Raw genomic sequence first — 22,185 nt, 5'->3', positions numbered from 1 at the left:
CGAGGGCTGTTATATACCTCTACAAATTTTGGTAACTCTAGGTGAAACGTACAGCCGGGTATGCTTTGTTAAAGAGGAGTTTTTTTAGCTCAAAATGTGATGCCCGGCCCCTGGGGGACTTCCTGTTGGGTTTAGCACAGGGCACCAAGAGACTTTTTTGTACATCTTGGGCTGTTACATATGTCTACAAATTTTCGTAGCTCTAGCTGCTTCGTACAACTGGCAATGCTTCTTTAAGGATATTTTTTTTCCTTTGCAAACAGTGCATGCCATGACAACAGCGTCCGACGAAATACAAAGCTTTCAATAACTTTTCATCTTCAACATCTTAAGATGAATCACACCAAGTTTGAAGATGATCGGATAAACACTGTAGGAGGAGTTCGTTAAAATAAGGCCCCAATGAAATGGCCAAAAAAATGGCAACACGTTCCAAAATAAATCAAAATGGTGGACTTCCTGTTAGGTTTAGCATATGGTTCAAAAAGAGTTTTTTGTAGGTCATAGTCTGTTACATATGTGTACCAATTTTCGTAGCTCTAGATTAAACGTACAACCGGCAATGCCTCGTGAAGTAAGAATTTTTAAACTCTAAATTTGATGCGCCGCCGCCGTCATATATTATATCAAAAACTTTTCATTTTTCACAATGATGTTGTCCCAGGTGTTGAGATGGTACATCCCAAGTTTGAAGTCAATCGGGTTAACCGTGTAGGAGAAGCGGGCAAAAGTATGACCCCTGTAAATGTGCAAAAATTGGCAAAAATTGGACATTTAAATACTCATACCTCACTTTCTGTCTATTTTAGGGTACACACTTCAAAGAGGTTTTTGTTCATTGGGATGTGCTACAGGTGCCACACAATTTTCATAGCCGTCGGACAATCGTAGCGGGACAGGGATCCGTTTAACCTATGTAGGGGGCGCTAAGGAGCCAATTTTCTGTTATCATGTATGGCGACTTTAAAATATCAAATTTTTCGCCAGGCCTGATGTGCGTGTAAAGTTTGGTGAGTTTTCGGTCACGTTTAGTGTCTCAAAAATGTGATCGTTTGCGGAGAAGAATAATAATAAGAATAATAATAATAACTAGAGCTGCGAGCAGCTATAAAGGGCCCTCGCAACCCGGGCCACGTTGGGGTATATGCAAGTCGGGGGACTTACACGTTGGGGTACTGTTAAATAGACAAGGACCATGGAAAATAGAAATGCATTTGCCGTGCCTTGTGTGTAAAAAGGTGCAGTAAAAGGCCAAAAATGATGCACAATTCCCAAAATAAATTCAAAAGTGTGGACTTTCTGATGTGTGTGCAAAGTTTCATGAAAAGTCGCTCGTTTGATATTCAAAACCAGCATCTGTTCATTTGAAAACATTGCATGGCACAGAGATGGTGTGTGATCAAATAAAAAGCTTTTTGATGACTCTTAATGTGGTGTCGCTGTGCAACACATATGTATTCATGACATAGTGAAGTATTGTGACAGTTTTGTAGGGTCCAGCAAACAGTAAATGTGTGACAGTTATTCAAGAAAAAATGTAGCTTTGAAGCAGGCTAACCAATGACATCATCTAAAGGGGAAAAAAGCACATGAGCAAGCATAGGTATAAGTAGAGGAGAAAAAGAGATGAAAGAAGTGCGAGAGATGGAACAGGAGAGGAATGCAGCTGTTTATGTATAGCTGTTGTAACAGGACAGATTAAATAACACTTTAACCTGGGGTTAACAGCGCCCTAGGACAGATAAACTCTTTAGTGTAAAAGTTTTCTGGGACAGATGAATCCCTTGGGGTCAAAGAGTTTGGGTTAGCACATAGTCTGTTTTAGGATAATGTAACCTCCATGGATGAATTAGTCCTAGGACGCTTTGACCTGCGGGCTAAAACTTCAGGGGGGTTAACCTGTCCTGTTATATTCTGATCATCGTCTTCGTGCATGTCCTCAGTGGCTTCTTCTGTCTGTGTGGCAGCATTTGATACATCTGTAGAACAAAAAAGAATGAAGAATCATGTTAGATCTGTGAAGTTTGGTTGTCTTAGGTGTAGTTTACAGAACAGTCGTGTGCATATTTTTAGCATGGTAGTGTCTTAATACAAATGCATATTATGTAATGCACTGTATATGGATATTACAGACGTAATATTTGACGGTGATCTTATATTCATAGTTTTTGCCCGTTAATAAATAATATAGCTAGTAAGTAATAAGATACGCAAAAATTGTATAGTTGAATCCTCTGGGTCAAAAAGCAATGTTTTAGGATTGTGTGATGAAATGATGAATAAAAGTAAGGATACGACAGGTACATAAATGGTTATGTAAGTGTAAAATTTGGCATGGTGTGTCCAGATACATGCAGGATAAGTATAAAATATTATGGTGTGTGATTGATTTTTTCTTAGTAAAAATTAGTATTGTAATGGTCAAGTCACAGTATGTCCCAAATTTTTTTTTAAAAAAATCTATGGTATAGAAACATCATAATCAGGGGCAAAGACATAAACATAATAATAGTAATTAATAATGATAGAATTTAAATACAATCTTTTCCATGAATATGTCAGTTATTTTGAGAAGATACAGGAAAAAAAAGAACTTTGAAGTGTCTATCAGTGGATGAAAGAGGGCAAGATCACAGCATAGCTACATGATATCAGTCACATTTGAAAGTAATCAAGTGTAGTATGTATTCACATTATATACATTGAGAAATTGCGGCTCAATAATCAGTCAGTGTTTTAGTTAACAGTCCAATGTTACCTTCAAGATATTCCTAACAGAAAAAAAGGAACGTGCATTAACAAAAAAATGTAAAAATGTCCATTGTCAAACATGTCATTCATTATACACAATGTGTAGGATGGGGATGCTTGCTGTGTTAGTGTTTGTGTGTCTTCCATGTCATATAGCTTACCATCACGGACAAATGCATCACATGCATCCTTTATATCCAATGCAGTCTGGAGTTCTTTCACAAGCTTGGTTTTGAAGTCTATCTGTTTTTCAAGTGCTCGATTGACTCGAGTCACATGGACTAGTTGGTTCATTTGGGAATGAAGATCAAGGCTGCGCTGGTATAAGTCGTTGCGACTGGAAGCATGATCAATGCATGCATACTGTAATGACAAAGCATTCAATGAAAATCAGTCATGTTAGATTCCATGATTCTAAATAGCAGAGGTAACGTGTTGGTGCAAAACGTTGTGGTCGTGTTGCATGTTACTCAATGGCTGTGTGTGTCAAAACGAGTTTATTTGAAAGAATATACAAATATATACACACGGACATATATATTTATACATAACATAACATAACAGTACCGCATGTATTGGTTTTAAGGAAAGAGTTGAAAAGCAGTGTTCAGAAAAAAGCATAAGACGCACAAAGTACCATTTCACTACATGTAATAAGTTGTCAAGTAGACATGTGAATTAAGTGGTTAAGATAGTGGCTACTGTGCAAGTAAGCTTCAATTGTCTCTAAAAGGTTAGCATATGTGTTCTACATGATATCAATGGCTAGACGTGCTCGTGGAGAAACATTACAAACAGAAAAACACACTAAAGGTGCCTTTAACAAACCTGTTAATAAATGAGAACTTAATACATATATGTATGGCATACTGTATATGATTGAGAAAGTTGTCCTGTTTAGTTTATGTATTGTATACTTACGGAAAAAAGTTGGCAATCTTTGCGTATGGAGATGATTAGAGGGTCTTTATCAAAAGAGAATTTGCTTGGTGATTTGTTCATGTTCTGTAGAAAAGCAAAGGAGTAGAAATAAATACAGTATCATACTTCATAAACATACAAGAAATTTGTAGCTGTATTAACCATTGTTGGTATTTGAAGTGATAATTTAGGAATAGAAGTGTAGTGATTGCAGAATTTATAGAGTGCTTACCTTGTATGACTTTGTAGATGGAAATGTCTTTTGTTGAAAGAGCTCTTTGTTGTCTACTATATATGCAAGGACAAGCATAAGTAGGTGTGGTTATGAAGTACTTGACCATTGAAATAAAGCAGTGGTATCAAATGTATGGACCGTGGTTTGGCTCAGGCCTGCAAAGGGGTTTAATGTGGCACAAGAGATAATCTTGTAAGGTACAAAAAATAATAATAATATAATAGGTATGCCTCTGAGTTTTCACAAATCTAGGTCAAGTCAAGTCATCTTTAGTTATTTCGCGCTTGAATCATCCAATCGGAAATGCTCCATAAAAAATGTATAGAGGGTGCGATTTATTGCAAATTGCACAAGAAATCTCTAAAAATTCATGTTAATGACAAGTCTGATGTGTGTGCAAAGTTTCACGAGTTTTCACACATGTATAGATAAAAAAAAACAAAGCAGCACTTTACTTGGCAACCAATGCATCGCTATAGCAGCAGCGTGCGACAAAATAAAAAACTTTCGATAAATTTGCATCTTAAACATCTTAAGATGAAACACACCAAGTTTGAACACGGTCGGATGAATTTTGTAGGAGGAGTTAAAATATGACCCCTAAAAAAGGCCACAAAAAAAGGCTACAAATCCCATCATAAATCAAAATGGCGGACTTCCTGTTTGGTTTAGCACATGGTTCCAAGAGACTTTTTTGTACATCGTGGGCTCTTATGTATGCCTCTAAATTATCATAGCGCTAGGTGAAACGTACAACCGGGAATGCTTCGTTAAAGAGGAGTTTTTTAGCTCAAAATGTGATGCCCGGCCCCTACGGGACTTCCTGTTGGGTTTAGCACATGGCACCAAGAGACTTTTTTGTACATCGTGGGCTGTTACATTTGTCTCCAAATTTCCGTAGCTCTAGCTGCTTCGTACAACTGGGAATGCTTCATTAAGAAGGAATTTTTTCCTTTGCAAACTGTGCATGCCACGGCAACAGCGTGCGACAAAATAAAAAGCTTTCAATAACTTTTCATCTTCAACATCTTAAGATGAATCACACCAAGTTTGGAGATGATCGGATAAACTCTGTAGGAGGAGTTCGTTAAAATAAGACCCCTATGAAATGGCCCAAAAAATGGCAACACGTTCCAAAGTAAATCAAAATGGCGGACTTCCTGTTCGGTTTAGCATATGGTTCAAAAAGAGTTTTTTGTACCTTGAGGGCTGTTACATATGTCTTCAAATATTGGTAACTCTAGGTGAAATGTACAGCCGGGAATGCTTCATTAAGTTAGAATTTTGAAACACAAAATTTGATGCCTCGCCTCTGGCGGACTTCCTGTTAGGTTTAGCATATGGCACCAACAGACTTTTTTGTAGATCATAGTCTGTTACATATGTGTACCAATTTTCGTAGCTCTAGATCAAACGTACCACCGGCAATGCTTCGTTAAGTAAGAATTTTGAAACTGTAAATTTGATGCCCCGCCACCGTCATATAGTATGTCAAAAACTTTAGATTTTTTACCATGATGTTGTCCCAGGTGTTGAGATGGTACAGCCCAAGTTTGAAGTCAATCGGGTTAACCGTGTAGGAGAAGCGGGCAAAAGTATAACCCCTGTAAATGTGCAAAAATGGGCCAAAATTGGACATTCAAATACTCATACCTCACTTCCTGTCTATTTTAGGGTACACATATCAAAGAGGTTTTTGTTCATCTGGATGTGCTACAGGTGCCACACAATTTTCGTAGCCATAGGACAATCGTAGCGGGACAGGGATCCGTTAAACCTATGTAGGTGGCGCTACAGAGCCATTTTTCTGTTATCATGTATGGCGACTTTAAAATAGCAAATTTTTCGCCAGGCCCGATCTGCGTGTAAAGTTTGGTGAGTTTTCGTTCATGTTTAGTGCCTCAAAAATGTGGTTGTTTGCGGAAAAGAATAATAACAAAGAAAAAGAAGAAGAAGAAGAAGAAGAACTAGAGCTGCGAGCAGCTATAAAGGGCCCTCGCAACCCGTGCCACGTTGGGGTATTTGCACGTCGGGGTACTGGCACGTTAGGGTACTGTTTCATAAGAAACCGTCTAAATTGTAAATGTTTTGCCATGCTTTTTGTGTTTGTTCACATTGCTATGGAATGCTTTGTCGAGGTATTCGGCTGATAGGTATGCCTCCCAATATTCACACATCTAGCTGAATCATATAAAAAAAAAAATTCTTTGCAAACAATGCATCGCTACAGCAAAGGCGTGCCACGTTGGGGTACTTGCACGTCGGGGTACTGGCACGTTGGGGTACTGTCAAATAGGACAAGGACCATCTAAAATGTTTTTGACAAGCCTTGTGTGTGCAAAGTTTAATCAAAACGCAAAATATGGTGCGCAATTCCCAAAATAAATTCAAAATGGCGGACTTCCTTTTAGGTTTAGCATTCGGCTACAGAATACTTTTTGTAGGTCTTAAGCTAATAGGTATGCCTCCCAGTTTTCACAAATCTAGGTCAAGTCATCTTTAGTTGTGTATCGCTTGAATCATACAATTGGAAATGCTCCATAAAAATGCATAGAGGGCGCTATTGAGCACAACGTTGGGTTACTTGCACGTCAGGGTACTGGCACGTTGGGGTACTGTTACATGGAACAAGGACCATTTAAAATGTTAGTTTTTTCCATGCCTTGTCTGTGCAAAGTTTAATGAAGAAGGCCAAAAATTATGTATAATTCCCAAAATAAAATCAAAATAGCGGACTTCCTCTTTGGTTTGGCAAATGGCTACATAATACTTTTTTGTAGGTCTAGCATAATCATACAATCGGAAATGCTTCATAAAAATGTCTAGAGGGCGCTATTTATTGCAAATTGCACAATAAATCTCTGAAAATTCATGTTCATGACAAGTCTGATGTGTTTGCAAAGTTTCATGAGTTTTCATGTGTATAAAAAAAAAAAAAAGCAGCACTTGACAACTGTTACATGGAACAAGGACCATTTAAAATGTTAGTTTTTTCCATGCCTTGTCTGTGCAAAGTTGAATGAAAAAGGCCAAAAATGATGTATAATTCCCAAAATAAAATCAAAATAGCGGACTTCCTCTTTGGTTTGGCAAATGGCTACATAATACTTTTTTGTAGGTCTAGCATAATCATACAATCGGAAATGCTTCATAAAAAGGTCTAGAGGGCGCTATTTATTGCAAATTGCACAATAAATCTCTGAAAATTCATGTTCATGACAAGTCTGATGTGTTTGCAAAGTTCCATGAGTTTTCATGTGTATAAAAAAAAAAAGCAGCACTTGACAAACAATGCATTGCTATGGCAACAGCGTGTTACAAAATAAAAAACTTTCGATTACTTTGCATCTTAAACATCTTAAGATGAAACACACCAAGTTTGAAGACAGTCGGATAAATTTTGTAGGAGGGGTTCGTTAAAATATGACCCCTGAAAGTTTTTCCTTGCCCGGTTGGAGGGTTAGATCAGGGGATGTCGCAACTTGTTTGTGGTTAAGTGCTACAGAAGTAAACGTGTCTTAACAACCTCATGATTGAATGTGTTTTCAATTCTCTAGGATGTGATTGGATTGTATCAATTAAATGTTCTTATAACTGATTCAGTGAGTAGTAAAAATAGTGTGTCAAGTATAATGACATGAAATATAAGGAATACAAAAAACAAAACAAGAACCCTCTAAATTACACATTTTGTTCCAGGCTTTATGTGCGTGCATAGTTTGAGTATACACCTAGGTTTAGGCCAGGAGTGTTCAAACCTTTTGCAAAGAGGGCCGGGTATGGTAAGGTGAAAATGTGTGGGGCCTAATCAACCATTTAGTTTAGCCTGACATAATTTTTTTACATGCATATGTAAATATATATATGTGGACAAATGTGTACATATGTCTACAAATTTTTGTAGCTCGAGCTGCTTCGTCCAACTGGGAACGCTGCATTAAGAAGGATTTTTTTTTCCTTTGCCAACAGTGCATGCCACGACAACAGCGTGCGACGAAATAAAAAGCTTTCAATAACTTTTCATCGTCAACATCTTAAGATGAATCACACCAAGTTTGAAGATGATCGGATAAACTCTGTAGGAGGAGTTCGTTAAAATAAGACCCCTATGAAATGGCCAAAAAAATGGCAACATGTTCCAAAGTCAATCAAAATGGCAGACTTCCTGTTAGGTTTAGCATATGGTTCAAAAAGAGTTTTTTGTACCTCGAGGGCTGTTACATATGTCTTCAAATTTTGGTCACTCTAGGTGAAACGTACAGCCGGAAATGCTTCATTAAGTAAAAATTTTGAAATGCAAAATTTGATGCCCTGCCTCTGGCGGACTTCCTGTTAGGTTTAGCATATGGCACCAACAGGCTTTTTTGTAGATCATAGTCTGTTACATATGTGTACCAATTTTCGTAGCTCTAGATTAAACGTACAACCGGCAATGCCTCGTGAAGTAAGAATTTTTAAACTCTAAATTTGATGCGCCGCCGCCGTCATATATTATATCAAAAATTTTTCATTTTTCACAATGATGTTGTCCCAGGTGTTGAGATGGTACATCCCAAGTTTGAAGTCAATCGGGTTAACCGTGTAGGAGAAGCGGGCAAAAGTATGACCCCTGTAAATGTGCAAAAATTGGCAAAAATTGGACATTTAAATACTCATACCTCACTTTCTGTCTATTTTAGGGTACACACTTCAAAGAGGTTTTTGTTCATTGGGATGTGCTACAGGTGCCACACAATTTTCATAGCCGTCGGACAATCGTAGCGGGACAGGGATCCGTTTAACCTATGTAGGGTGCGCTAAGGAGCCAATTTTCTGTTATCATGTATGGCGACTTTAAAATATCAAATTTTTCGCCAGGCCTGATGTGCGTGTAAAGTTTGGTGAGTTTTCGGTCACGTTTAGTGTCTCAAAAATGTGATCGTTTGCGGAGAAGAATAATAATAAGAATAATAATAATAACTAGAGCTGCGAGCAGCTATAAAGGGCCCTCGCAACCCGGGCCACGTTGGGGTATATGCAAGTCGGGGGACTTACACGTTGGGGTACTGTTAAATAGACAAGGACCATGGAAAATAGAAATGCATTTGCCGTGCCTTGTGTGTAAAAAGGTGCAGTAAAAGGCCAAAAATGATGCACAATTCCCAAAATAAATTCAAAAGTGTGGACTTTCTGATGTGTGTGCAAAGTTTCATGAAAAGTCGCTCGTTTGATATTCAAAACCAGCATCTGTTCATTTGAAAACATTGCATGGCACAGAGATGGTGTGTGATCAAATAAAAAGCTTTTTGATGACACTTAATGTGGTGTCGCTGTGCAACACATATGTATTCATGACATAGTGAAGTATTGTGACAGTTTTGTAGGGTCCAGCAAACAGTAAATGTGTGACAGTTATTCAAGAAAAAATGTAGCTTTGAAGCAGGCTAACCAATGACATCATCTAAAGGGGAAAAAAGCACATGAGCAAGCATAGGTATAAGTAGAGGAGAAAAAGAGATGAAAGAAGTGCGAGAGATGGAACAGGAGAGGAATGCAGCTGTTTATGTATAGCTGTTGTAACAGGACAGATTAAATAACACTTTAACCTGGGGTTAACAGCGCCCTAGGACAGATAAACTCTTTAGTGTAAAAGTTTTCTGGGACAGATGAATCCCTTGGGGTCAAAGAGTTTGGGTTAGCACATAGTCTGTCTTAGGATAATGTAACCTCCATGGATGAATTAGTCCTAGGACGCTTTGACCTGCGGGCTAAAACTTCAGGGGGGTTAACCTGTCCTGTTATATTCTGATCATCGTCTTCGTGCATGTCCTCAGTGGCTTCTTCTGTCTGTGTGGCAGCATTTGATACATCTGTAGAACAAAAAAGAATGAAGAATCATGTTAGATCTGTGAAGTTTGGTTGTCTTAGGTGTAGTTTACAGAACAGTCGTGTGCATATTTTTAGCATGGTAGTGTCTTAATACAAATGCATATTATGTAATGCACTGTATATGGATATTACAGACGTAATATTTGACGGTGATCTTATATTCATAGTTTTTGCCCGTTAATAAATAATATAGCTAGTAAGTAATAAGATACGCAAAAATGGTATAGTTGAATCCTCTGGGTCAAAAAGCAATGTTTTAGGATTGTGTGATGAAATGATGAATAAAAGTAAGGATACGACAGGTACATAAATGGTTATGTAAGTGTAAAATTTGGCATGGTGTGTCCAGATACATGCAGGATAAGTATAAAATATTATGGTGTGTGATTGATTTTTTCTTAGTAAAAATTAGTATTGTAATGGTCAAGTCACAGTATGTCCCAAATTTTTTTTAAAAAAAATCTATGGTATAGAAACATCATAATCAGGGGCAAAGACATAAACATAATAATAGTAATTAATAATGATAGAATTTAAATACAATCTTTTCCATGAATATGTCAGTTATTTTGAGAAGATACAGAAAAAAAAGAACTTTGAAGTGTCTATCAGTGGATGAAAGAGGGCAAGATCACAGCATAGCTACATGATATCAGTCACATTTGAAAGTAATCAAGTGTAGTATGTATTCACATTATATACATTGAGAAATTGCGGCTCAATAATCAGTCAGTGTTTTAGTTAACAGTCCAATGTTACCTTCAAGATATTCCTAACAGAAAAAAAGGAACGTGCATTAACAAAAAAATGTAAAAATGTCCATTGTCAAACATGTCATTCATTATACACAATGTGTAGGATGGGGATGCTTGCTGTGTTAGTGTTTGTGTGTCTTCCATGTCATATAGCTTACCATCACGGACAAATGCATCACATGCATCCTTTATATCCAATGCAGTCTGGAGTTCTTTCACAAGCTTGGTTTTGAAGTCTATCTGTTTTTCAAGTGCTCGATTGACTCGAGTCATATGGACTAGTTGGTTCATTTGGGAATGAAGATCAAGGCTGCGCTGGTATAAGTCGTTGCGACTGGAAGCATGATCAATGCATGCATACTGTAATGACAAAGCATTCAATGAAAATCAGTCATGTTAGATTCCATGATTCTAAATAGCAGAGGTAACATGTTGGTGCAAAACGTTGTGGTCGTGTTGCATGTTACTCAATGGCTGTGTGTGTCAAAACGAGTTTATTTGAAAGAATATACAAATATATACACACGGACATATATATTTATACATAACATAACATAACAGTACCGCATGTATTGGTTTTAAGGAAAGAGTTGAAAAGCAGTGTTCAGAAAAAAGCATAAGACGCACAAAGTACCATTTCACTACATGTAATAAGTTGTCAAGTAGACATGTGAATTAAGTGGTTAAGATAGTGGCTACTGTGCAAGTAAGCTTCAATTGTCTCTAAAAGGTTAGCATATGTGTTCTACATGATATCAATGGCTAGACGTGCTCGTGGAGAAACATTACAAACAGAAAAACACACTAAAGGTGCCTTTAACAAACCTGTTAATAAATGAGAACTTAATACATATATGTATGGCATACTGTATATGATTGAGAAAGTTGTCCTGTTTAGTTTATGTATTGTATACTTACGGAAAAAAGTTGGCAATCTTTGCGTATGGAGATGATTAGAGGGTCTTTATCAAAAGAGAATTTGCTTGGTGATTTGTTCATGTTCTGTAGAAAAGCAAAGGAGTAGAAATAAATACAGTATCATACTTCATAAACATACAAGAAATTTGTAGCTGTATTAACCATTGTTGGTATTTGAAGTGATAATTTAGGAATAGAAGTGTAGTGATTGCAGAATTTATAGAGTGCTTACCTTGTATGACTTTGTAGATGGAAATGTCTTTTGTTGAAAGAGCTCTTTGTTGTCTACTATATATGCAAGGACAAGCATAAGTAGGTGTGGTTATGAAGTACTTGACCATTGAAATAAAGCAGTGGTATCAAATGTATGGACCGTGGTTTGGCTCAGGCCTGCAAAGGGGTTTAATGTGGCACAAGAGATAATCTTGTAAGGTACAAAAAATAATAATAATATAATAGGTATGCCTCTGAGTTTTCACAAATCTAGGTCAAGTCAAGTCATCTTTAGTTATTTCGCGCTTGAATCATCCAATCGGAAATGCTCCATAAAAAATGTATAGAGGGTGCGATTTATTGCAAATTGCACAAGAAATCTCAAAAAATTCATGTTAATGACAAGTCTGATGTGTGTGCAAAGTTTCACGAGTTTTCACACATGTATAGATAAAAAAAAACAGAGCAGCACTTTACTTGGCAACCAATGCATCGCTATAGCAGCAGCGTGCGACAAAATAAAAAACTTTCGATAAATTTGCATCTTAAACATCTTAAGATGAAACACACCAAGTTTGAACACGGTCGGATGAATTTTGTAGGAGGAGTTAAAATATGACCCCTAAAAAAGGCCACAAAAAAAGGCTACAAATCCCATCATAAATCAAAATGGCGGACTTCCTGTTTGGTTTAGCACATGGTTCCAAGAGACTTTTTTGTACATCGTGGGCTCTTATGTATGCCTCTAAATTATCATAGCGCTAGGTGAAACGTACAACCGGGAATGCTTCGTTAAAGAGGAGTTTTTTAGCTCAAAATGTGATGCCCGGCCCCTACGGGACTTCCTGTTGGGTTTAGCACATGGCACCAAGAGACTTTTTTGTACATCGTGGGCTGTTACATTTGTCTCCAAATTTCCGTAGCTCTAGCTGCTTCGTACAACTGGGAATGCTTCATTAAGAAGGAATTTTTTCCTTTGCAAACTGTGCATGCCACGGCAACAGCGTGCGACAAAATAAAAAGCTTTCAATAACTTTTCATCTTCAACATCTTAAGATGAATCACACCAAGTTTGGAGATGATCGGATAAACTCTGTAGGAGGAGTTCGTTAAAATAAGACCCCTATGAAATGGCCCAAAAAATGGCAACACGTTCCAAAGTAAATCAAAATGGCGGACTTCCTGTTCGGTTTAGCATATGGTTCAAAAAGAGTTTTTTGTACCTTGAGGGCTGTTACATATGTCTTCAAATATTGGTAACTCTAGGTGAAATGTACAGCCGGGAATGCTTCATTAAGTTAGAATTTTGAAACACAAAATTTGATGCCTCGCCTCTGGCGGACTTCCTGTTAGGTTTAGCATATGGCACCAACAGACTTTTTTGTAGATCATAGTCTGTTACATATGTGTACCAATTTTCGTAGCTCTAGATCAAACGTACCACCGGCAATGCTTCGTTAAGTAAGAATTTTGAAACTGTAAATTTGATGCCCCGCCACCGTCATATAGTATGTCAAAAACTTTAGATTTTTTACCATGATGTTGTCCCAGGTGTTGAGATGGTACAGCCCAAGTTTGAAGTCAATCGGGTTAACCGTGTAGGAGAAGCGGGCAAAAGTATGACCCCTGTAAATGTGCAAAAATGGGCCAAAATTGGACATTCAAATACTCATACCTCACTTCCTGTCTATTTTAGGGTACACATATCAAAGAGGTTTTTGTTCATCTGGATGTGCTACAGGTGCCACACAATTTTCGTAGCCATAGGACAATCGTAGCGGGACAGGGATCCGTTAAACCTATGTAGGTGGCGCTACAGAGCCATTTTTCTGTTATCATGTATGGCGACTTTAAAATATCAAATTTTTCGCCAGACCCGATCTGCGTGTAAAGTTTGGTGAGTTTTCGTTCATGTTTAGTGCCTCAAAAATGTGGTTGTTTGCGGAAAAGAATAATAACAAAGAAAAAGAAGAAGAAGAAGAAGAAGAACTAGAGCTGCGAGCAGCTATAAAGGGCCCTCGCAACCCGTGCCACGTTGGGGTATTTGCACGTCGGGGTACTGGCACGTTAGGGTACTGTTTCATAAGAAACCGTCTAAATTGTAAATGTTTTGCCATGCTTTTTGTGTTTGTTCACATTGCTATGGAATGCTTTGTCGAGGTATTCGGCTGATAGGTATGCCTCCCAATATTCACACATCTAGCTGAATCATATAAAAAAAAAAATTCTTTGCAAACAATGCATCGCTACAGCAAAGGCGTGCCACGTTGGGGTACTTGCACGTCGGGGTACTGGCACGTTGGGGTACTGTCAAATAGGACAAGGACCATCTAAAATGTTTTTGACAAGCCTTGTGTGTGCAAAGTTTAATCAAAACGCAAAATATGGTGCGCAATTCCCAAAATAAATTCAAAATGGCGGACTTCCTTTTAGGTTTAGCATTCGGCTACAGAATACTTTTTGTAGGTCTTAAGCTAATAGGTATGCCTCCCAGTTTTCACAAATCTAGGTCAAGTCATCTTTAGTTGTGTATCGCTTGAATCATACAATTGGAAATGCTCCATAAAAATGCATAGAGGGCGCTATTGAGCACAACGTTGGGTTACTTGCACGTCAGGGTACTGGCACGTTGGGGTACTGTTACATGGAACAAGGACCATTTAAAATGTTAGTTTTTTCCATGCCTTGTCTGTGCAAAGTTTAATGAAGAAGGCCAAAAATTATGTATAATTCCCAAAATAAAATCAAAATAGCGGACTTCCTCTTTGGTTTGGCAAATGGCTACATAATACTTTTTTGTAGGTCTAGCATAATCATACAATCGGAAATGCTTCATAAAAATGTCTAGAGGGCGCTATTTATTGCAAATTGCACAATAAATCTCTGAAAATTCATGTTCATGACAAGTCTGATGTGTTTGCAAAGTTTCATGAGTTTTCATGTGTATAAAAAAAAAAAAAAGCAGCACTTGACAACTGTTACATGGAACAAGGACCATTTAAAATGTTAGTTTTTTCCATGCCTTGTCTGTGCAAAGTTGAATGAAAAAGGCCAAAAATGATGTATAATTCCCAAAATAAAATCAAAATAGCGGACTTCCTCTTTGGTTTGGCAAATGGCTACATAATACTTTTTTGTAGGTCTAGCATAATCATACAATCGGAAATGCTTCATAAAAAGGTCTAGAGGGCGCTATTTATTGCAAATTGCACAATAAATCTCTGAAAATTCATGTTCATGACAAGTCTGATGTGTTTGCAAAGTTCCATGAGTTTTCATGTGTATAAAAAAAAAAAGCAGCACTTGACAAACAATGCATTGCTATGGCAACAGCGTGTTACAAAATAAAAAACTTTCGATTACTTTGCATCTTAAACATCTTAAGATGAAACACACCAAGTTTGAAGACAGTCGGATAAATTTTGTAGGAGGGGTTCGTTAAAATATGACCCCTGAAAGTTTTTCCTTGCCCGGTTGGAGGGTTAGATCAGGGGATGTCGCAACTTGTTTGTGGTTAAGTGCTACAGAAGTAAACGTGTCTTAACAACCTCATGATTGAATGTGTTTTCAATTCTCTAGGATGTGATTGGATTGTATCAATTAAATGTTCTTATAACTGATTCAGTGAGTAGTAAAAATAGTGTGTCAAGTATAATGACATGAAATATAAGGAATACAAAAAACAAAACAAGAACCCTCTAAATTACACATTTTGTTCCAGGCTTTATGTGCGTGCATAGTTTGAGTATACACCTAGGTTTAGGCCAGGAGTGTTCAAACCTTTTGCAAAGAGGGTATGGTAAGGTGAAAATGTGTGGGGCCTAATCAACCATTTAGTTTAGCCTGACATAATTTTTTTACATGCATATGTAAATATATATATGTGGACAAATGTGTACATATGTCTACAAATTTTTGTAGCTCGAGCTGCTTCGTCCAACTGGGAACGCTGCATTAAGAAGGATTTTTTTTTCCTTTGCCAACAGTGCATGCCACGACAACAGCGTGCGACGAAATAAAAAGCTTTCAATAACTTTTCATCGTCAACATCTTAAGATGAATCACACCAAGTTTGAAGATGATCGGATAAACTCTGTAGGAGGAGTTCGTTAAAATAAGACCCCTATGAAATGGCCAAAAAAATGGCAACATGTTCCAAAGTCAATCAAAATGGCAGACTTCCTGTTAGGTTTAGCATATGGTTCAAAAAGAGTTTTTTGTACCTCGAGGGCTGTTACATATGTCTTCAAATTTTGGTCACTCTAGGTGAAACGTACAGCCGGAAATGCTTCATTAAGTAAAAATTTTGAAATGCAAAATTTGATGCCCTGCCTCTGGCGGACTTCCTGTTAGGTTTAGCATATGGCACCAACAGGCTTTTTTGTAGATCATAGTCTGTTACATATGTGTACCAATTTTCGTAGCTCTAGATTAAACGTATAACCGGCGTTACTTCAGATGAAACATGCCAAAGAATGAAGACAATCTGATAAGTTTTGTAGAAAATATGAGGCCTATAAAAGGCCCCCAAAAAATGGCTACAAATAGCAAAGTAAATCAAAATGCCGGACTTCCGGTTTGGCTTAGCATATGGTTCTAAAAGACTTTTTTGTACATCGTGGGCTCTTATGTATGCCTCCAAATTATCATAGCGCTAGGTGAAAGGTACAACCGGGAATGCTTCGTTAAAGAGGAGTTTTTTAGCTCAAAAAGTGATGCCCGGCCCTTGCGGGACTTCCTGTTGGGTTTAGCACAAAGCAGCAAGAGACTTTTTTGTACATCGTGGGCTGTTACATATGTCTACAAATTTTCGTAGCTCTAGCTGCTTCGTACAACTGAGAATTCTTCATTAAGAAGAATTTTTTTCCTTTGCAAACAAGTGCATGCCACGACAACAGCGTGCAGCGAAATAAAAAGCTTTCAATAACTTTTCATCTTCAACATCTTAAGATGAATCACACCAAGTTTGAAGATGATCGGATAAACTCTGTAAGAGGAGTTCGTTAAAATAGGACCCCTATGAAATGGCCAAAAAAATGGGAACACGTTCCAAAGTAAATCAAAATGGTGGACTTTCTGTTAGGTTTAGCATATGGTTCAAAAAGAGTTTTTTGTACCTTGAGGGCTGTTACATATGTCTTTAAATTTTGGTAACTCTAGGTGAAACGTACAGCCGGGAATGCTTCATTAAGTAAGAATTTTGAAACTCAAAATTTGATGCCCCGCCTCTGGCGGACTTCCTGTTGGGTTTAGCATATGGCACCAACAGACTTTTTTGTAGGTCATAGTCTGTTACATATGTGTACCAATTTTCGTAGCTCTAGGTTAAACATACAACCGGCAATACTACGTTTAGTAAGAGTTTTGAAACTCTAAATTTGATGCCCCACCGCCGTCATATAGTATGTCGAAAACTTTTTTACCATGGTGTTGTCCCAGGTCTTGAGATGGTACATCCCAAGTTTGAAGTCAATTGGATTAACCGTGTAGGAGAAGCAGGCAAAAGTATGACCCCTGTAAATGTGCAAAAATTGGCCAAAATTGGACATTTAAATACTCATATCTCACTTCCTGTCTATTTTAGGGTACACACATCAAAGAGGTTTTTGTTCATCTGGATGTGCTACAGGTGCCACACAATTTTCATAGCCGTCGGACAATCGTAGCGGGCCAGGGATCTGTTTAACCTATGTAGGTGGCGCTATGGAGCCATTTTTCTGTTATCACCTATGGCGACTTTAAAATAACAAATTTTTCGCCAGGCCTGACGTGTGTGTAAAGTTTGGTGAGTTTTCGTTCACGTTTAGTGTCTCAAAAATGTGATTGTTTGCGGAAAAGAATAATAACAAAAAATAAAAAGAAGAATAATAAGAATTCCTTGAAAAACAATAGGGACCTCGCAGCGGTCGCTGCTCGGGCCCTAATAATAACTAGAGCTGCGAGCAGCTATAAAGGGCCCTCGCAACCTGGGCCACGTTGGGGTACTTGCACGTCGGGGTACTGGCACGTTGGGGTACTGTCAAATCGGACAAGGACCATCTAAAATGTTTTTGACAAGCTTTGTGAGTGCAAAAGGCCAAAGATGGTGTGCAATTCCCAAAATAAATTCAAAATGGCGGACTTCCTTTTAGGTTTAGCATACGGCTACAGAATACTTTTTGTAGGTCTTAAGCTAATAGGTATGCCTCCCAGTTTTCACAAATCTAGGTCAAGTCATCTTTAGTTGTGTATCGCTTGAATCATACAATTGGAAATGCTCCATAAAAATGCATAGAGGGCGCTATTGAGCACAACGTTGGGTTACTTGCACGTCAGGGTACTGGCACGTTGGGGTACTGTTACATGGAACAAGGACCATTTAAAATGTTAGTTTTTTCCATGCCTTGTCTGTGCAAAGTTTAATGAAAGAGGCCAAAAATGATGTATAATTCCCAAAATAAAATCAAAATAGCGGACTTCCTCTTTGGTTTGGCAAATGGCTACATAGTACTTTTTTGTAGGTATTAGGCTGATAGGGGTCTGTCCTAATTTTCACAAATCTAGCAGAATCATACAATCGGAAATACTTCATAAAAATGTCTAGAGGGCGCTATTTATTGCAAATTGCACAATAAATCTCTAAAAAATTCATGTTCATGACAAGTCTGATGTGTTTGCAAAGTTTCATGAGTTTTCACACATGTATAGATAAAAAAACAAAGCAGCACTTTACTTGGCAAACAATGCATCGCTATAGCAGCAGCGTGCGACAAAATAAAAAACTTTCGATAACTTTGTATCTTAAACATCTTAAGATGAAACACACTAAGTTTGAAGACGGTCGGATGAACTTTGTACGAGGAGTTCGTTAAAATATGACCCCTGAAAAAGGCCACAAAAAATGGCAACAAATCCCATCATAAATCAAAATGGCAGACTTCCTGTTTGGTTTAGCACATGGTTCCAAGAGACTTTTTTGTACATCGTGGGCTCTTATGTATGCCTGCAAATTATCATCGCGCTAGGTGAAACGTACAACCGGGAATGCTTCGTTAAAGAGGAGTTTTCTAGCTCAAAATGTGATGCCCGGCCCCTGGGGGACTTCCTGTTGGGTTTAGCACATGGCACCAAGAGACTTTTTTGTACATTGTGGGCTGTTACATATGTCTACAAATTTTTGTAGCTCTAGCTACTTCGTACAACTGGGAATGCTTCATTAAGGAGGATTTTTTCCTTTGCAAAAAATTGCATGCCACGACAACAGCGTGCGACGAAATAAAGAGCTTTCAATAACTTTTCATCCTCAACATCTTAAGATGAGTCACACCAAGTTTGAAGATGATCGGATAAACTCTGTAGGAGGAGTTCGTTAAAATATGACCCCTATGAAATGGCCCAAAAAATGGCAACACATTCCAAAGTAAATCAAAATGGCGGACGTCCTGTTAGGTTTAGCATATGGTTCAAAAAGAGTTTTTTGTACCTCGAGGGCTGTTATATACCTCTACAAATTTTGGTAACTCTAGGTGAAACGTACAGCCGGGTATGCTTTGTTAAAGAGGAGTTTTTTAGCTCAAAATGTGATGCCCGGCCCCTGGGGGACTTCCTGTTGGGTTTAGCACAGGGCACCAAGAGACGTTTTTGTACATCTTGGGCTGTTACATATGTCTACAAATTTTCGTAGCTCTCGCTGCTTCGTACAAATGGGAATGCTTCTTTCAGGATATTTTTTTTCCTTTGCAAACAGTGCATGCCATGACAACAGCGTGTGACGAAATACAAAGCTTTCAATAAATTTTCATCTTCAACATCTTAAGATGAATCACACCAAGTTTGAAGATGATCGGATAAACACTGTAGGAGGAGTTCGTTAAAATAAGACCCCAATGAAATGGCCAAAAAAATGGCAACACGTTCCAAAATAAATCAAAATGGCGGACTTCCTGTGAGGTTTAGCATATGGTTCAAAAAGAGTTTTTTGTAGGTCATAGCCTGTTACATATGTGTACCAATTTTCGTAGCTCTAGATTAAACGTACAACCGGCAATGCTTCGTGAAGTAAGAATTTTTAAACTCTAAATTTGATGCGTCGCCGCCGTCATATAGTATATCAAAAACTTTAGATTTTTTACAATGATGTTGTCCCAGGTGTTGAGATGGTCCATCCCAAGTTTGAAGTCAATCGGGTTAACCGTGTAGGAGAAGCGGGCAAAAGTATGACCCCTGTAAATGTGCAAAACTGGGCCAAAATTGGACATTCAGATGATCATACCTCACTTTCTGTCTATTTTAGGGTACACACATCAAAGAGGTTTTTGTTCATCTGGATGTGCTACGGGTGCCACACAATTTTCGTCGCCATAGGACAATCGTAGCAGGACAGGGATCCGTTTAACCTATGTAGGTGGCGCTATGGAGCCATTTTTCTGTTATCATGTATGGCGACTTTAAAATATCAAATTTTTCGCCAGGCCTGATGTGCGTGTAAAGTTTGGTGAGTTTTCGTTCACGTTTAGCGTCTCAAAAATGCGATTGTTTGCAGAGAATAATAATAATAAGAAGAAGAATTCCTACAAAAACAATAGGGCCTCGCAGCGGCACCGCCGCCGCCGCTGCTCGGGCCCTAATAAGAAGAATTCCTACAAAAACAATAGGGCCTTGAAGCGGCACCGCCGCCGCCGCTGCTCGGGCCCTAATAATAATAAGAATTCCTTCAAAAACAATAGGGCCTCGCAGCGGCACCGCCTCCGCCGCTGCTCGGGCCCTAATAATAAGAAGAATTCCTACAAAAACAATAGGGCCTCGCAGCGGCACCGCCGCCGCCGCTGCTCGGGCCCTAATAATAAGAAGAATTCCTACAAAAACAATAGGGCCTCGCAGCGGCACCGCCGCCGCGGCTGCTCGGGCCCTAATAATAATAAGAAGAATTCCTACAAAAACAATAGGGCCTCGCAGCGGCACCACCGCCGCCGCTGCTCGGGCCCTAATAATAAGAATTCCTTCAGGAACAATAGGGACCTCGCAGCGGTCGCTGCTCGGGCCCTAATAATAATAAGAAGAATTCCTACAAAAACAATAGGGCCTCGCAGCGGCACCGCCGCCGCCGCTGCTCGGGCCCTAATAATAATAATGGTTAGAAACAACATAGGCCGAGAAAAGAGAACACTCCCCGGAGAAAAGAGAACCCTCCCCGGGGGCTTCTCCGGGATCATTCGCGTCGCCGCACTGGGCATGCGGGGTTCCGGCCAGGGGCCCCAAACTAGACCAACTGCAATTTCAAGGATAACTTATGTGAAAATTACAAAGTAATTAATAATTAGTAATTACTAATAGTATTAGTAGTAGTAGTAGTAGTAGTAAGAGTAGTAGCATTACTAGTAACTAGTAATTACTAGTAGTAGTGAATGTGTCATTGAACATTAAATTGAATCCAATAAATATAATGTGTTAATCGATTGATGATGAAAGATAACTTGTAAGAAAATTACAAACGATCAATTGTAGATGAGTCATAAATGAAAACTTGAAATGCAACCAGCCTAAGGTGGGATTAGCACCCTCGCCCCCTGTTTACTGGTCACAGGTCTGCTTCAGTAATCTAACCATTGAGCGACAGACTTGCCGTCATCATTGAAGTGGTGTGAAATGTCATTGAGGGACGTCTTGCCGAATGCCAGAGTGAATGTGTCATTGAACATTAAATTGAATACATTAAATATGTGGTAAACAAATGATAATGAAAGATAAATTGTGTGAAAATGAGAAATTATCAATCATAGATGAATTATAAATGAAAAGACAAAAGTTGAAATTCAACCAGTCTATGGTGGGATTCAAACCTTCATCTCTTGTTTACTGGCCCATGTGCTGCCACTCTACCACTGACCCACAGGAGACTTGCTATCATCATTGAAGTGTTGTGAAATATAATTGAGAGATGTCTTGCTGAACCAGTGAATGTGTCATTGAACATTAAATTGAATGTGTTAAATAAAACGTATGTTAAATGAATAATGAAAGCTAAATTGTTTGTAAATTACAAATGAGAAATTGTGGATGAATTATAAATGAAAAAAGAAAAGTTGAACTTTCAGCATTCCCACAATAGTAATAAAGGTTAGAAACAACATATGTGGGAATGCTTTCAGCATTCCACAATGATCTATCAAACATTAAATAAGTCAACCAATCAGTCAATGATCAATCGTAGTTACCTGCGTGGTCAGCAGGTTGGCTCTCTCCGCCAGCTCCACCAACTCGTGTTCAGCTATCTTGCGGCTGCGGTTAGCTTGCTCCAAGGTGCCCCGTAACTCCTCTCCCTCAGCCGCCATCAGCACGCAGCGACGCTCCAGCAGTATCACTTGTTCTCGCAGCTGATTGGCCAGCTCAGCCTTGTCTTCCAGCTCCACCTGCTGACCTTTCACCTGCAGTGCAGCAGTCCCTCATATTGAGTGTGACAAATCTACAGAAGGCCTGTCTTATTTTGCTTTGACAAGTTATTTTTACTTAAAATAAAATTGTCAGAAAAGATCATTGTAGTTTAAG

The 22,185-nt window shown here is 38.5% G+C and overlaps 3 protein-coding genes across 4 annotated transcripts in view; all 3 read right to left on the bottom strand.

The window, feature by feature from the left end:
* LOC144014872 (myosin-7B-like) overlaps window positions 1-22,185 on the bottom strand; it is a 508,753-nt gene that overhangs the window by 68,353 nt on the left and 418,215 nt on the right. For both annotated transcript variants that reach the window (XM_077515180.1, XM_077515181.1), the window contains one exon: window positions 21,855-22,064. In XM_077515180.1, the coding sequence (XP_077371306.1) occupies window positions 21,855-22,064 (210 nt within the window). The remainder of the gene's footprint in view (window positions 1-21,854; window positions 22,065-22,185) is intronic.
* Window positions 1,418-3,922, bottom strand: LOC144014880 (uncharacterized). The gene is made up of 4 exons (XM_077515201.1): window positions 3,905-3,922; window positions 3,673-3,756; window positions 2,913-3,114; window positions 1,418-1,979 (listed from the first exon to the last, which is right to left on the bottom strand). The coding sequence occupies exons 2-4, from the start codon at window positions 3,751-3,753 to the stop codon at window positions 1,822-1,824; spliced, it is 441 nt and encodes a 146-aa protein (XP_077371327.1). The 5' UTR covers window positions 3,754-3,756; window positions 3,905-3,922; the 3' UTR covers window positions 1,418-1,821.
* LOC144014881 (uncharacterized) lies at window positions 9,213-11,723 on the bottom strand. Its single transcript, XM_077515202.1, has 4 exons — window positions 11,681-11,723; window positions 11,449-11,532; window positions 10,689-10,890; window positions 9,213-9,756 (listed from the first exon to the last, which is right to left on the bottom strand). The coding sequence occupies exons 2-4, from the start codon at window positions 11,527-11,529 to the stop codon at window positions 9,599-9,601; spliced, it is 441 nt and encodes a 146-aa protein (XP_077371328.1). The 5' UTR covers window positions 11,530-11,532; window positions 11,681-11,723; the 3' UTR covers window positions 9,213-9,598.

This window comes from Festucalex cinctus, chromosome 2 (genome assembly GCF_051991245.1).
Source record: "Festucalex cinctus isolate MCC-2025b chromosome 2, RoL_Fcin_1.0, whole genome shotgun sequence".
Classification (NCBI taxonomy): Eukaryota; Metazoa; Chordata; class Actinopteri; order Syngnathiformes; family Syngnathidae; genus Festucalex; species Festucalex cinctus.
The sequence above is the reverse complement of the archived record's forward strand: the minus strand, read 5'-3'. Positions and strand labels throughout refer to the sequence as shown.

What these genes read in the sequence shown, in the direction of transcription:
- LOC144014880 (XM_077515201.1), bottom strand. Translation starts at nt 3,753, where the DNA reads ATGAACAAATCACCAAGCAAATTCTCTTTTGATAAAGACCCTCTAATC. An exon ending in AAGATTGCCAACTTTTTTCC is followed by an intron (nt 3,115 to 3,672) that starts GTAAGTATACAA and finishes TTGTCATTACAG; the next exon opens with TATGCATGCATTGATCATGC. An exon ending in TGATGCATTTGTCCGTGATG is followed by an intron (nt 1,980 to 2,912) that starts GTAAGCTATATG and finishes TTTGTTCTACAG; the next exon opens with ATGTATCAAATGCTGCCACA.
- LOC144014881 (XM_077515202.1), bottom strand. Translation starts at nt 11,529, where the DNA reads ATGAACAAATCACCAAGCAAATTCTCTTTTGATAAAGACCCTCTAATC. An exon ending in AAGATTGCCAACTTTTTTCC is followed by an intron (nt 10,891 to 11,448) that starts GTAAGTATACAA and finishes TTGTCATTACAG; the next exon opens with TATGCATGCATTGATCATGC. An exon ending in TGATGCATTTGTCCGTGATG is followed by an intron (nt 9,757 to 10,688) that starts GTAAGCTATATG and finishes TTTGTTCTACAG; the next exon opens with ATGTATCAAATGCTGCCACA.